A 17,541-nucleotide genomic window follows, 5' to 3' on the forward strand; every position below is an offset into this window, starting at 1 on the left:
AAGGCCCACAAAGTGGGTGAAATATAAATCTAGCATATGAATATTATCTGCTAGCTTCCAACTTACTGTCCAATTATAAAACTGTCATTCACCATCTGTCAGATTCCATGCATAGACATTTTTCTCTTTGATGAGTCACTGCAGGGAGCTATCCATATCACCATTACTTTATTTAATGAGGACTCTGTCCATGCACACCCCCTCCTGACAACTTGTGTTCATATCATTCATTATTTTCAGCCTACAGTCAAGTGAATGGAAGCTGTGTCTTATGCAACTATTTCTTTAGAATATAAAACAAATGCTAACTTGTAATAATTCATACAAAGAGAGTGAATTCCTCCTCAGGCTTTCTCCAAGGAATATTTTGCATAGGTTTAATAATATCACTGAAAATTTACCCTTTTCCAATACATAGTATCCCAAATTGTACTTCAACTATCAGAATGATGTATATTCATAAAATGATTGAAAAATTCTATAATATGAATCTTGCTCAAATGAAAAAAGATGCTTCTTCTACAACTAACATCCTTTCACATCTATAGGTATAAATCCTCCCATAATTCAAGCCCATGATAGATTTCAGACTCATCTTCAGCACTTTAGTACTCATACATAATGAATGTCCAACTAATAAATAAAGAAAAGCCATTTCTTTGTAACCTTTGTTATTGGGCTTTGCAACTTTAATATAAAAATTCTCATCGACTCTAAAGCATTCTTTGGGAACTGTACATAAACTGTAGAACTAAGTAATTTAAGAGAAAGGAGAGGCTAAGAGTAAATTACTCTCTTAGTAGTACACCAAATTGTGAAAGTTAACCAATCAGCTTAAAGGAACATATACACCCCAATAATTCATGAATACTAATTAAAAGGCATACAGATCAATGCCTTATAAACTGAACAATATTTTATCAACATCAATTTTTTAATTGTCTTAGTTTTTATGAATTCTCATGCCAAAACAATGTTTGTCGTTTTCCTCTAAGACTTAAAAGCTGGGTTTCTGAATAGGTAAAACTTTGGTTGGGGCAGGAATGCAGTGTCATAGTAAAGAATGCATTTTGAGGAATGAGCCTTCAGGGCACTGAGGGCCTCTCTGAGCATAGCTATATGTGAACATATATGACAAAATAGGGAGAGCACTGGTGAAACTAGAAAGTATCAGAAAAGTGTTTTTTTAAGCACACTTCTTCAAAAATGAAAGCAAGCTTCTGATATTCACTTAAAAATTGGTCCACCTCTATTGATCCTTAGCACAGAAACAAATAAATATGAAATAGTGTTGAGGAAAGGAGATACCTGTACCTCTGTTAGATTTTCTGCTTCAACACAATCATTTTGTAGAGAAATAAAAATACATTTAACCACTTTCAGCTTAGAGTTAAAAAAAAAATGAGTGGTAAATGTATACCAGAATCTGTCCTATGTGCTTAAGGATATGAAAATTTTGGATATAGCAATGTTCAAAGTTATCTCTCCAATTTTATTGTCTTTTCAGTCTTGTTATCTTACTGTTTCCGTAGGGAAAAAAAAAAATTCCAAGAAGAGTAACTAGGATGCAATTTTATAATTCATCTATACCAAGAATCAGTGAAGTATTACACATCTTCTTACTCCGGCATCCAATGATAACATAAAATATTTGCTCATTTTTAGAGTTTAGAGGAAAAGAGCAGGGATTTTTTTCAATGTCCCAGTAAACAAGGAACAGAAAGAAACATACTTTAAGAGTAAGACTATGTTTAACACAGACTGAATTCATTCATTCAACCTTCAGAAGACCTTAGAATGTGTAACTTTCATATCTGAATGATGTCAAAACATAACGTAAGATTTAGTTGGGGGAGACAAGAGAAAAAGTGTAAAGAGAAAAACTCGCTATGAGTGTAGCAATAAGCACACTAGTTCTGCTTGAGAGAACTGGAAAAAGACTTCTTGGGAGATATTAATTTTGTTTTGCAACTTAAGGCATGAGAAAAAGTTCGCTAGTCAAAAAACAAAAAGTATCAGAGTACTTTTTGCTCAAAATGGAAATTAAATTTCTGCAAATTGGTCTGCTGCTTAAGAATCCTGAAGATCTATTTTTGTGTTCTGTAGATATAGCTTTCCAGTAATTAAAAAAATATATATTTATAAAGTTAGAAAATACTGTTATTATTTTACTTTATCTAACATTTCTTTATATCGGATATTTAATGTCCATTAACTAGTCCATTAATATTGAAATAATATTTAAAAAGAATTAGCTATTTAAAAATATTGAATGTCAAGGAAAAATTCAGTTGAAAGGCTTCATCAACTTTAGGACACCTAAAATTAATTAACTCAATTGGGCTTTGATTTTAAAGAACATAGGTCAATCTGTACTATAAATTGACTGAATAAAGAAAACAAAATTATCTTTTGAAAGAGTGTGAAATTCAAGCACACCGTCTAAACAATTATACTCCAGATTCTGTTTGTTCTTATACATTGCTCAGATATCAACATAGTTTAGTTACATATAAAAGAGAAATTAAATCTAAAATCTCTTAGAAAGAGCCAGTAGGTCGACTTATAAAAGTATCAATCTAGAAGCTTTTGAACTTAGAAGATAAACCCATTGAAGAATAACAATGACTATTTTATACGATAATGTTAAGTAAAACTCCGACTAATGTGGAAACAATTTAATTTATAAAATTTTTAGAGTATAAATAAAAAGGACAAAAAAATTGTAACTATTGTGATGTTAAAATGTCTGTTAATATTAAGAAGCACATTATTTACTAGGTGTGAACTCATATTGAATCAATTGTTTTAGAAGATTGATTGTAATACCATACCAAAACTTAGTGGATTAAGTCCCCAAAACTTACATTGTTCACAAGTCTGTGGGTTTACTGGACACTAGGCAGTTCTGCAGATCTATGCCTGCTTTGGCTGACCTCAGCTTGGCTTTTTAATGCATCTGTAGTCAGATGGCAGTTTGGTTGAGGGCTGGCTCATGGAAGATAGCCTCACATGGCTCATTGCTGACTAGTTGTCTGCTGGGACAATGGGAGTCTCAGAGCCAATTGTCTCTCATCATCCAGAAAGCGAGCCTGGGCTTATTCTCACAGTGGCTGGGCAACATTTCAAGAGAATGAGCTGAAGTACACAAGGCCTTTTGAGAAATATGTCTCTTCTACTACATGCTACGTATATGTCAAAACATAAAATATCTAGCCTGGATTTAAGGAGTGGCAAAAGCGTACAGATTCCATTTCTTGATAGGAAAACTTGAAAAGTCTCATACCAAATATGAGTGATTACAAGGAAGAGAATTATTTCAACAACTTTTTCAAGCAATCTACAATTTTACTCTTTAAAATAATTATGTCACTTCCTACATTTTGCAAAATATTTTAAAGTAAGCAGGCTATATAGCTGATAGTCAGCTCTGAAATTTTAAAACTACTCATCTTACCTAAGAAATGGAGGAATGATATGGGTCACAAAACCAATGTATTCTGGCAATGTGTGAATTTATTTTTTAAATCACAGATTAACTCTCAAAATATCAGAGAAAACACAGACTCTGACTATAATTTGAGTAACTGAAAAAAACACTCTCATAGACAAAGGGAACCTGTAGTATCTCTTATCTGGAAGTTCAACTACAGGAGGGAACAGAAAACATTTGTAAAAGTATAAAATTTCATAAAGAACTAGACTATAGTATACAGATATAAACAAGCGAATGGTAAATCTTTAAAAGGGTTTTAATGACATTGAAATTTGTATCTTCATATAATATTTTATTGTTTTCCAACAAATGTCAATGTAATTAAGCTTTACCAAGATGAAAAGTGTATCTACTGTACAAATTTTAATCATGACCACGAATGGATATTAAACAATGAGTATGTGTTTGAAAGTGAGAGAACAGCTGTTCTTTTCTTAGGGATTTTTCTTCATTAAGAAACACAAATCAATTCAATTGTAGGCAATTAATTGTATCTATACTATTTATTTTATATATTAGATATTATTAAAAATTCCACAGGTGATTTTATTATAATTCTACTAAAATAGCAATTATTTAGTGATGAATGGCACTGTTTAATTTCATAGGGTCCTCACAATACCACTTTAAAGGTGGAGAACATTTTTATCCACATTTTATAAAATAGTAAATCAAGCCTCAAAGAAGTGCATTATTTTTTTCCAAAGATCACATGGTTAGTAACTGGCAATGGCATATTTCAAACTTCAACAACATGACCCTGAAGTTGTATTTTTTTTAAAAAAAAAATAAAGTTTATTGGGGTAACAATTGTTAGTAAAGTTACATAGGTTTCAGGTGTACAATTCTGCAAAACATCATTTATGTATCACATTGTGTATTCACCACCCAGAGTCAGTTCTCCTTCCATCACCATATATTTGATGCCTTTTACCCTCATCTACAACCACCCTCTCCACCTACCCTCTGATAGCCACCGAACTATTGTTCGTGTCTATGATTTTTTGTTTTTCATTTGTTTGCCTTGTTCCTTTGTTGTTTTCAGTTTTATATGCCACATATCAGTAAAATCATATGGTTCTCTACATTTTTTGACTTATTTCTCTTAGCATAATAATCTCAAGATCCATCCATGTTGTCGCAAATGGCACTATTTTATCTTTTCTTATGGCAGAGTAGTATTCCATTGTGTATATATACCACAACTTTTATATCAAATTAAAAAACTTCTGCACAGCCAAAGAAACCATTGACAAAATACAGAGACAACCAACCGAATGGGAGAAGACAAAGCTGTATTCTTAAAAGTTATATAACTGATTTTGGATACTGCAGAATAATACCAAGGTGCACTCATTATCTTTTTGCTATTTTGGTTTAGGTTTTCCTGTATTCAAGTTTGCTAAAATAAATGATTAAAATAAATGACAACATCTAGAGTGTGCACAACTGATATCTTTATTGCCAGTAGGCAGGCATATTCCTGAGTACATTCTGAAGGCAATTTGGCATTTTCTTTGAACCTTTTCACTTCCTTTACCCTCTCTTTTCTCTTTTAGAACATTTTTGCCTATATGTAACATTTGACTTTTTTTTCCTGACCTTTTTCCCAGTTTATTGTCTTATCTGTTGTGTCTGGTGCGCATTATATACATACACTGAATTATATATATATATACATATATGTATATACATATATACATGTATATGTGTGTGTATGTGTGTATATATATATATATATATATATATATATATATATGGCGTGTTTCCCTGAAAATAAGACCTAGCAGGACAATCAGCTCTAATGCATCTTTTGGAGCAAAAATTAATATAAAACCCGGACTTATTTTACTATAAGACCGGGTATTATGTAATATAAAACCGGGTTTTATATTAATTTTTGCTCCAAAAGATTCATTAGAGCTAATTGTCTGGCTAGGTCTTATTTTCGGGGAAACAACATATATATTTCAATATCTATATATCTATATCTATATCTATATCCACATCCATATCCATATCCATATCTATATCTATATCTGTATATATCTTTAACTTTATCCTTTAAACTTTTAAACAAAGCCTGGCTATTTCATTTTATATCTGTTAAGTCTAATATATCATATATTTACAGGTCCTTTTCTGTTGCCTCTGCTGATGATCACAGAGGGCAGTTTTTGCGTTTGTGTGTGTGTGTGTGTGTGTGTGTGTGTGTGTCTGATTATCTTTATCTTCGACTCTGTGATGAATACTGTATCTCAAAAGTTATTTGAAGTAATATTTGAAATATAAGATAAAGATATATTTCTCCAGAGAGAATGTGTTCTTGTTTCTACAAAGTTCCTAGACACACTACTAGTCTAGTGATTCATTATATTAAATTTAATCTTAATATCAGAAATTCTCCTAGAGTCATGATATTGTGTTTTTTTTTGTTGTTTTCTTCTATTTATTCACTCCTGCATTAAGGATTTACCCTTTAGCTGTCCAATCTTATTGTGGAGTGGGATTCCTGCTATATACCTAACTTGAACAATCCCTAGGATATTTCAATTCTGTTTGTCCTCTGAGGCCATCAAAGGTTTTATTTTTCTTTAATCTGCAAAACCCTTTGGAGCAAAAAAATGGTATTTTTGTTTGTTTGTAGCATTCCCTTAAATTTTCACTTTAATTTGGTAAATTCTTACTCAATTCTTACCCTATTATCATTACTTTCATACTTTTAAGATTTTTTTAAAATCAATTTATTAAAGATTTTGGCTTTTGGTTTGTTTTTTAGTAATTTTTTTGTTGTTAAATGATTTTAATTACCTAGTCTGTCATTTCAGTAAAGTGGAAATTTTTGAATTCATATGTTGATAAGGAGACATTGAAATAGAAAAAAAGATAAGTCTGATATATTGAAAGAAGAGAACGAGATTATTGTCATAAAGAGGAAAATAGACTCAGTAAAGGGAAACAGGAGGTTCCAATGACAAATGTAAACAATTTTATAATTTTAATAATTAACTTCATCTATGCTTTGAAATAAATTCTCCTTGGATTTAAAATTTTATAGAACTATTATCTTGTTTTTTAAAAAATATGAATGTTAAATATTACTCTACATTTACATGGTGAGGATAAATAATTATACTGAAATTAATTGTATGTTTTACTTAGAAGGCTATTATTAACGGTCAGTTGACATAAGTATTTCATTTGTATGTCAACAACAAAATGTACTTTATTTGCAATATCCATGGGTTTAAATTGGGCCAATTTTCAGATCTTGTTTTCTGCTTAGGTTTAAGAGCAACAAATAGTACTTTTGTTTAGGAATAAAGAGCAGGGCAACCAAATTTTTGTGAGGTAATCTAGTGGCCTTTTAAAAAAATTAGTTAATGCTTGTTTTAATTTATGTATATTTTTGTTATTCCTACAAGCTACTGATAAAAAGAAATACTATAGAGAGTTCAACTAATATTAAATGTAAGAGTATGAAATATATTTAAAAGAATGTTCTCCTTTTATGTCTTGATTCTAAAGGTGAGGAAGACTGAAAAAAAAGCATGATTGCTTTTCTGCTCTAAATAAATGGGACATTTAGTAATGATTTATCAAATGCTCTTTTAAAATTGTAGCTCAAGAGGGACTAATAACCGTGCAGCAAGTCTAAGGAACAGTAACCTCAGCAAAGTAGCAACTTTAGCCCCCGTGAAAGCCAAGTGATTCCGTCCGAGCTGTGCAGGAGCAGCACAGTTGTGACATGAATCACATAGAACAAAAACACTGCTATCAGGCAAGTGTCCTGACTGAAACAGACCTAAGGGGCATTGGTGGTTTGTTGATGTCATGGTCACTGTTTTTATTTCAGAAATATTTCACTGCTCTGGAAAAAGGTGACTGCTCATAAATGCAAGTTTGGTTTAATTGTGGTTATTTAATCCTGCTACTATCAGATTTTCAAGACATGATGAATACATCCTCGGCTCGGTATATAATAAACACTGTCACCCTCTGATGACACAGTTGCTGATGCCATGTAGTCCTCTGTGTACACTGCAAGAGGAAAGAACAACATGGGCCTTGTGAAGAAATTTCTAGCATAAACTTCAAGGAAATTCCCTTATGGAATCCTAAAGTCTTTCCTTCCTTTGATCTTGTTTCATTGATATCAAAACGTAATCCACATTGGCTTTATACTGTCCAGAAAACTACCTTGGGTTCAGCTTGTTGATTTTGGTGAATGCAGAAAGGAATGGTGCCAAAGAAGTGAGGGGCTGATATTAGGCAGAATTCTCTGGAACAAGGATCCAGCATGGGCATGCTATAAAAGCTTCTTTGGCACTGCTGGGAAGTATATGTGGAATTCAGTACCAACCTGTCCTCAATTTCATCAACAGTATAATAAATATACTGTACATAGATATATAAATTACTGTATATAAACAGTATAATAAATATACTATTATGAATAAACATAAACAAATAATATAAATATAAATATAAATATAAATATAAATATAAATATAAATATAAATATAAATATAAATATAAATATAAATATAAAATGTATTTATATATAAATATATTATAAAAATACCCACCTTCATAGATATGCTTATGTTATCGTTTATTATTTTATTTAGAACAATGCCTAAAATATAACAAGTGCTCAATAAATGTGAGGTATACACAGGGATACACAAGAGGTATCCATAAATACAAAATGACTGCCCTAATACCATAGTCTGGGTGCTGTGAAAAACACAGTTTCCTTTAGCCCACATTTCCTTACTTAAGGTTCTTTCAGCTATATTTATATTGGAATTATGAAGCTGGGCTACACTGCTAACCCAAAATTTAACTTTGCTATTGGACATCACTCTAGAATTTGCTCTTTTAAATGTATTGTGATATTCTAAATATGTTCTCTTTATGTTTTTTTTTAATTCCAAAATCTGTGCTATATATGAATTACTATAATTTAAATAATTCAGGTTACAATTCTACTATAGTGAAAGAAATGAAAGCTACTTGAATACACACTAATTTGAGCAGTAAAAAGTAATCTTATTTTGGTATTTTCCTTTTCTACTTCCAAAGTCATTCTCTAGTAATATAAACACAAAAACTGCTTCTTGAAATGGCTTAATTCTGAAATGTCTGAGACACTGATTGATTGTCCCACATAAGAAATAATGGATTTCATTCTCATACTGTCTCTTTAAGACACGTATCTTTTGTTTCATAAGACATAAACTAACTCTAGTGGATCAAAACATGCTTAGAAGTTTCCTGTCAACTCCTGCAGTACATTTATTTAAAACTCAGAGGGATAGTAGATTGGGGGAGAGGGGTTATCACTTTTTGAAGGGTATAAATGTCTATTACATTGTTTTGTATACCTGAAACTTAAAAAACAAAACAAAACAAGAAAACACTGTTGAACTTGTTTGACTACATATATATTTTTAGCTAAAGAACCAATTCCCAGAGTCACAAGCTCTCCAAGCTGGATAGGAACATTTCAATGAAGGCCTTAGTTCTTTAGTTCTCCCTCTATCCATGCCCTTTGCCCTGTATCCTTTCAGCAACTTTCCATTGCTGGCAGGATGACACTGTCTACCTCTTGACCCTGGGTTCAGCCCTGTGTCTTGTTTTATTTGATAAAACGTTTGTAATCAGGTACAATGAAAGGAGAGAGTTGAAATGGATTTGGGCACTGGGACTTGTGCACTTGGGACTCTGCCATGTCCATCAACCTTTATCTGTCTGGGGAAGATGAGAGAAAAGGGGAGCAGAGCCATCTTTCCAATTACTCCACCTAAAGGCAGCCTGTGTCAGTCAACAGTCAGCTGACCTCCAGCCTTGTGAAGACAGTTGTCTATCCAACCCTCAGCTAGCCCTAGACATGTACACATATTGTATGCCACAGATTTTGTGATAGTTAGTTTTGCACCATACTGTAGTAACATCTGATAAATTACAGCCAAATACCCACACGATTCAGCATTTTCCTTAGGCAGGTATGGCCACCTGAAATAATTTTATAACATGAATTACCCAAATCAGCCTGTGGGATAAGAATAGGCACCCAAGCTTGTTGATACACAGAGAAGATAATACAAAACTCTGCAAAGATTTTTATTTTTTTAAAGGTTATTTCATGGATTGACTTCTGAGTATAGCAAGGTGTAGTATTTAAGGCTCAAGCAGCAGTTTGAAAATCCCAGCTATCAATACATAGGGTTTTTAACATATATTGTGTTATAGCATAGCTGATATTATTTCTGTAGTTTGAAATCAGACACAAAGTCATCCTTATATTCAAATTTAAGATATAAAGTATGTATAAATGTCAAACGATTATTATGATCAGAATGAATAAAGCACTTCAATATACAGATGCAATTTTACTCCCCACACCTGGATCATGATTTTAGATTTCCATATATGCATTCACTTAGTGCTTTATCAAGGACACACAGACATTCTGCCGTATTACATTAAACTTCAAAGACAGCTTTTTATTATTATTTATGCAGAGCACATGATGCATGTAGAATAGAAGGCCACCTGTCAATTGTGACTTAAAAACCTGACAACACCTGAGACTGGTCCTGAATATCTCTCCTATTGTCTTATTATAAGCTTGAAATTATACCTATTACAGTTCCCCTTTTGGGTAAAATCCCTGCTCTTTAAAAATTCCTTCTGGTAACCACAGAGAGTAAGGGGGGTAGGGGTAGGGAGATGAGAGTAAGGGGGATCAAATATATGGTGATGGAAGGAGAACTGACTTTGGGTGGTGAACACACAATGGGATTTATAGATGATGTAATACAGAATTGTACATCTGAAATCTATGTAATTTCACTAACAATTGTCACTCCAATAATTTTTTTAAATAAATAAAATAAAAATTCCTTAACAATATTTCTGAAAGAAAAAAAAAATGAACTCCTTAGCCCCTGTTTCCATATTAACAGGCATCTTTTCATCACCTGGTGTGGTAAATTGAACGGTGGTCTAAATGCACATCCAGACCTGGGAATGTTATGCTACATGGCAAAGGGGAGTTAAGGTAGCCTATGGATTAAGATTGCTAATCAGCTGACTTCAAGAGAGAGAGAATATCTTACATAGTTTACTTGGCTGAGTCCAATATAATCACAAGGGTCCTGAAAAATTGTAGAGAAAGGCAGAAGAATCAGGGTCATTGCAATGCAATGCCAGAAAGACTCAAGCAGTCATTACTGGCTTTGAAGGTGGAACAGGGGCATGAACCAAGGAATCCAGCAGGGCTGTAGCAGATGGAAAAGGAAAGAACACAGAGTCTCCCTAAGAATCTCCAGAACGAAATATAGCTCTGTCAACACCTTGATTTTAGCCCAGTAAGACCCATTTTGGAATTCTGACCTTCAGAAGTGCAAGATTATAAATGTGTGTTGCTTGACGTATTAAGTTTGTGGTAATTACTTCCCAGCAAAATGAAACTAACACATATGGGGAAGGGTGAAAAACCTAAGGGGAAAGTTTAAAGTTTAGTTAACAGTCGTCAAAGATGTGTGAGAGGGTCAGTAACATTGGCAGAAATCTGAGAAAAGTTCTGAACTGTTGTCTGTCATCAAAGCCAAACTCAGAAAAGAGTTTAGCGTGGCTTTGGGTGGTTATTTCATGTAGTGTTTCTAGGAAGATGAACAACAAAAGAAGAAAGGGTGGTCCTGAATGCGTATGAAGTTTGACTGAATGGGGGAAAATATTAAAAAAATGGAAAATATAAAAAAATATATATACTTACTAGGCACTATTGTTAGAAATGGAACTTAAATCACACTCACACACACACAAATACAGACACACACATGTACACCCACCAGGTTTTTAAATATATTGATTAAACTAACAGTGCATTTATTTTTTAAAAAGACTATAATATATCTTTATAATCTAAGAAGTCCAGAAGTGTTTATGAGGCATATATTATGTATTGCTATGAGATAGCTCAGCTAAAAAAATAATTTTGAAAGATAGATATTGCTATGCTTCTGATTTTTTAGGTTATAAAATTAAGTTCAGGAAGGTAAAAGAACTCTTCCAAGTTTTCACAATTGTTAGCTGGAAAAGCCAGGCTTCAAATCCAGGTTTGCTGACAGCTCTGTTTCATCCAAGGGAATCTAATTCAATTGTCCATAGACATAAATCAATAGGCCTGGGTATTTGAGAAAGGATGCCCTTCTTTTTAATAATATCTAATTGAAATTAATGTATTTTCCATTAATGAATCAAGGCAACAAATCACAGTAGTACTATGAGTACCTATAATTTTGTCATTACTAAAAATCACAGGTTATTTCATATGACTTTACAATTATTGCAGAAATCTCAAATATAACTTACCTTTACCGCTAGCTGAAAATGATGGGAACCATGTCTATACCTTATTATTTAATGCATTATTAAAGATTCATGTTATTATATCACAGACTTATGTTTTGACATTGATTTCAATTTTCTTCATAATTTTATATTTTAATTTATGCTTGTATATATGCATATGTTATTATTATTAATTGCTATCATCATTATTCTGAGAGTGATCACTAGGCTTTACCAGGCTTCAAATGCATCCATGCCAAAGACATAAAATGATCAGAAGCCACACTCATCAAGTTCCCCATGTTACTTGATTATTGTGAAGATGTTACCTTATACTAATATTTTTTTTGCTTACTTGGTTCATTATACTACAAAATGAAAATGTTTCAATGAAATCTTTCTTAAATGCAGTCGTACTTCTATTTGGACTTTTTGTTTTGCCTTTGACGATTCGGTTATATGTATATAAATTACCTATTCATTGTTATCATGCACATATAAAAAAACTGACAATAGAATATGCATCTGATAAAATAGATACTAAACAAAACTCTCCAGACTCATTTTTTCAATCTTAATAAGTACAATTTATCACTGTCCATTGGAAATTGTAAACATATGAAGGAAGACACATAGTAATAAGTCCATATCAAAGATTAAATAGCACGTTTCACATGACAATGACAATATGATTGCAACTTTGGCGATGGAAATTTTCATAGATATCTACTTATTGACATTACAATCGCCTCTTCTTTTTCCCAAATATAGTAAAATAAGCAATGGATGCCTTGATTTATATGACATCGACTATCCTGATAGCAAATGTTTAAACGTCGCCTAGTAATGCAGAACAAATGATATTTGATAATGGACCTCCAGCCACTTAACCATTAGTCAGTCTCAATTTAGAGAGGTTCTTCTTTAGTTCCATTGCTCTGTTTTAAAGTCATTTCAATGAATAACTTTATGCCAAAAATGCCCCATAGAAACTCATCTCTGGTCCCCTTCTATCACAAGTAAGTAAACAATTCATAGAGACCCTGGTTACTACATAAAGAAATTGGACAATGCATGTCTGTTTTCACTTGGCAAGCTGAGATTACCATGAAATTGGCCAGAAATGTTATTTAGATTGTTTTGTTTTTGTTGTTCCTCTCTTCTTTTCCAGTGCTCATAAAAGATGAATGTGGAGAAAAATGGAAAGTGTCCAAAGAAAAGACAGAAAAATGATTAAAGTGGGATGATTTATGAACAAAGAGTAGAGAAACTGAACCTAGTCCAGCACAGGAAAGAAAAGTGAATAACTGTTTTCAAGTATACAGTGAATAGTTATTATGTAAACACTGATCAGCTGACATCAATGGACATAGTTCTGTAGTGTTTCCATTTAAGTATAAAAATATACTACAGAGGGAAATTCATTGTTCATAGCCCTCGCCACCCATTTTAGCATGCTTTATAAACAGAAGACATGGTTCTGTTGACCCTTGGAGACACTGACCACTGACAGGATGTACTGGAAGGGATTCATGCAGAGGAAAGGACTGAGTATATTGATTACATGAGGCAGAATAGCTTTGGTTAAACCCTGATTTAACTTGGCAAAAGTAGTAGTACCCCGACTACTCACAACTGTATTGCATGACCATGTCTAAATCAATCAACGGCAAGGAAAATACATATCCCGTTGTTGATTTTATACTTATATATGAGTCACCCTCTATTCGTATGCAGGTTGTACAGTGATGGATCGATCCATTACATTTTTACTTTTCTATTAAAGAGGAGGAAGATAGAATTACAATCTTAAAACCGTGAACACTGGCTAAGTAGTTATTTATAAACAGAAAATACGGGCAAAGTGGTGGCTATAAAACTTACCTTTCTTCTTGCTAGAAATATCTTCTAATAAAAGTTAGAGATTTTTAAATTACATTTTTACTAGGTGACAGACAATGCTCTAATTATTATAACTATATTAACTCATTTAATCCTCACCATTACCCTATGAAAGAGGTACCATTATTATCTCAATTTCACCAAGGAGATACATAAGGAACAGAGAAGTTAAGTAAGTTGATCCAAGTCATAAATTAATAAATACCAGAATCAGGATTTGAACCCACGGAACCCCAAAAGTCAAAGACTCTTTAAGACTCTAAAGTAAGAGACTCTTAAAGACTTACTGTGTTACATATTGAATAGCATGTAGGCATATTTATTTACTGGTCTTATATTTATGTAGAATTTCAAATTAAATAGTTGGGGAGATAAAGATCCCTTGGTTTTCGAAGTTTGAAGTAAGTTTTATTATTTTGGACTAATACTTTTTTGTTTCCAAAAGCTAAAAGAGATGTACAAACTGTAAGAAATGTCTGCAATAGAGCTTTAGGGACCTACCAAGACAGTGAAGACTTGATGATGTAGAATCTAGAAGAGATCCTAGGAAGGAAGTCTGGAATTTATGAACTTTATTTCATAGAGAGTATTTTCTGATCCCTGAGTGGGAGGCGAAGAGGCTGAGAAGTCAAGAAGCCCATTTAAAAGCCATACTGGACAAAAGGGATAAAGATGGGTGTCCAGGGCCTGGCGAGGTATGTGTGGCTCCAGTGGAATAGGACAGACTATACTCTAGGAGTTAACTAAAACAAGAAATTACACAAAGATGCACAGGGATTGTATTGTAGCTGCAAGTAACCTCAACTCCTGAAATTGGGTGAAGAGGATCCTAGAGAGCTCATGTTACAAGGCACCAGGTACAAGCAAAAGAAAATCGCTAGAAGACGTCATTCCATTGAAATACAAAGTTATTTCTATAATAATTTTGAAAATACAATGTTGAGTAAACTGTATAAAAACTTAGCAGGCAAATAAGGAATAAACCAAATGAAATAGAGCGGAAACCACAGAGAGTAATAGAAACGATACACAAGGGAAACAGGTTTAACAGCAGAGTAACACAAATGTATCGGTTTTCCATGGCTGAAGAACAAATTACCATAAATTTTGTGGATGTAGAATAGCACCCAATTATTATCTCAAAGCTCTGCAGATCAGAAGTCTGGGTACAGCATGATTCAAACGGGTCTTCTGCTTAGTCTTGAAAGACCGAAATCAAGGTGTAGCCAAGCTGTGTACCTTTCTGGAAGCTCTGGGGATGAATTCACTTCCAAACTCATTCAGGTTGTTGGTTCAAATTCCATTCCTTGTAGATGTAGGACTAAGGAAGTGTTTCCTGGCTGGCTGTCAGAGGGGTGCTGCCCAAAGGTCCTCGAGGCCCATGTGGCTCTCGATAATTCAGAGCCAGCAACAGCCGGTCAAATCCTTTACACACTTCAAACCCCTTGACTCCCTCTTTAGCAGCATCACTCTTCTGCCTAATCTCTCCTGTCTCAGACAGAGAAAGTTTTCTGCTTTTAAGGGTTCATGTGGTGAGATTGGCCCCACCAGAAAATACAGGATAATCTCTTTATGTTAAAGTCCACAACTTTATTTCCATCTGCAAAGTCCCATTTGCCATATGATGTCAAGTAGGCACAGGTTCCAGGGATTAAGGCATGGAGATTTTAACAAACCATTTTCCCTACCACAAGAACCAAAGGGGGAATTATTTTCAATAGACAATATGCACAAGCAATTTTAGAAAGACAAAAGAATGAAAATGTGAATCAGGGCTGCATGGCGTATCACAAACATTCAATTAGATTCCTACAAAAACACGAAGGAGAAGCAATATTCGAAGACATGGTGACTGAGAATTTTCCAAGCTGAGAAAAGGCATCAGGCTACTCTTCAACTTAAGCAAAGGAAAGAGAAGGGAAACCACGTGGAGGCACAATGCAGTAAGACTCTTCACGAGACAATTCTAAAAGGAGACAGAGGAATAAGAGATTTACATTCAGGGGACAAAAATAATACTGTTGACTTTTCTGCATAAAGAAATATAACTGAAACCAGTAAAACAACTGCACACTGAAGATAAATAAGATACCAGCAGGAGTTTGCAGTAAAGGTTAATTTAAGGAGTTGGCACTAAGTCTGGAGATACAGGTAAGCCAGTGCTCTCAAAAACCTGGCTCCGCAGTGACTTCTATAGTTCAGTTATATAAGGGAAAAATCATTAATCATGGTGACTATGGGAGTTGGGACTGGGGGCCCTTCTGATTGGTCGGAGCTAGGCAGGGAGTGATTGATCATGTCTGTGGGTCCTGGTGACAGTCATGACATCATTCTGTCTGGTTTCCAGGGGATGCGGTCTCTGGGGCGGTTCTGCTTTCATGAGTCTGAAGCCAAAACATAACTGAGGCCAAGGTGTTATCTTTGTTTGACTAAAATCTTATTCTAGTTTGAGGTTTGGTTATTGTATCTTGATAATGATTGACAGACCTGAAACTTTATTCTTAAGTGAATTTGGTGTTGATCAGAACCCAATGTCCTAAGGGCTTAATGACGAAAAGGAGCAGATATACAGTATATGTTACCTACAGATAGGAGGATCTGGGGAAAGAACGCAGGTGAGTTATATAGTTCTGTCAGGCTAAACAAAGCTAGCTTGGATTAAAGCAGAATGCATGCTAACAAAATGAAGTTCATGTGTTGTAGCACCAATCTAGGTTTTCAAATACAGCAAACATCTTCAAAAACAAAGGTAAATATCTCTTTTTCAACAAAAGTATGGATTAGTAAATCCTGATGTTGAGTATGATCTGTGATATGAGGTTGATTTGCAATACAATCCTTTTATAAAAGGCCAAATCCATTTATTAAAAAAGAAGACTGAGGGAATTAAAAAAGATAAGAGAATAAATAAGACAAAATAAATATGAAATAAAGATGATCAACAAAGCCTAAAGTTGATTCTTGAAAGGATTAAAAAAATTCAATAAATTCTTGATGAAACTGAACAGAAACAAAGAAAAACTGCACAAACAATAAACTTCAGCAATAAAAGTGGTAAGATCAATATAGTTTCTACAGATATTTAAAATATAAAATAAGGATATTATGAATAATTTTAAGTAAATTTGAAAAATTGGAGGCAATGTTCAAAGGCCTAGGAAAAAACACATCCTATCAAAATTCACAGACAAACAGAGAAAAAATACATATCATATACTTGTTAAAATTATTAAATTTAATAATTATAAGCCTTCCCTCAAAGACAACTTCAAGCCTCCAAGCTCATGTAGCCTCACTAGCAAATCCTATCATACATCTAAAAAGACATATTGCCTATTTTATACTTATTTCCAGAAAACAGAAAAAAGTGGAAACACCATTTTACCCATTTTATAAGACAAGAAAATCTTTGATATAAAAATCTCTTAAGGATATGAGAAGAAAGTAACGCAGACAAATCTCTATAGACCTAGATTCAAAAATCCTAAAGAAAATATTAATCAATATTGGAAAGATAAAAAGTTTATTTAGAAACATTAGTTGCATTTCTAAAAGTGATGACAACATAAATAAAAGAAAAATATAACTTATAATTGATAGACATTAATGTGGACATGTACTATATGTCATAATCACTGACTAAAATTCTTAATTTTTAAAGATGTCAGTTGTCCCTGAACTGATCTCTGCAAAAATAACCGTTCCAATAACAGCACTAAAGGTTTTTTGTTTGTTTTGAGTGGCAACTGACATGCTGATTTTAATATGATTATGGAAAT

General features: G+C 33.3%; 1 protein-coding gene across 4 annotated transcripts in view; it reads right to left on the minus strand.

Moving 5' to 3' along the window:
- Positions 1 to 17,541, minus strand: part of LOC308509101 (uncharacterized protein) — a 718,677-nt gene that overhangs the window by 455,073 nt on the left and 246,063 nt on the right. The window contains exon 5 of one of the 4 annotated variants that reach the window (XM_081076779.1): positions 12,430 to 15,728. The exons of 2 other annotated variants lie outside the window; for them this stretch is intronic. In XM_081076779.1, the coding sequence (XP_080932905.1) occupies positions 15,716 to 15,728 (13 nt within the window). In that variant the 3' untranslated portion in view covers positions 12,430 to 15,715. Of the gene's footprint in view, positions 1 to 12,429; positions 15,729 to 17,541 lie in introns of those variants that run through there. One more of the 4 variants, XM_081076778.1, reaches the window with a different exon arrangement.

This window comes from Rhinolophus hipposideros (assembly GCF_964194185.1).
Source record: "Rhinolophus hipposideros genome assembly, chromosome: 16".
Taxonomy (NCBI): Eukaryota; Metazoa; Chordata; class Mammalia; order Chiroptera; family Rhinolophidae; genus Rhinolophus; species Rhinolophus hipposideros.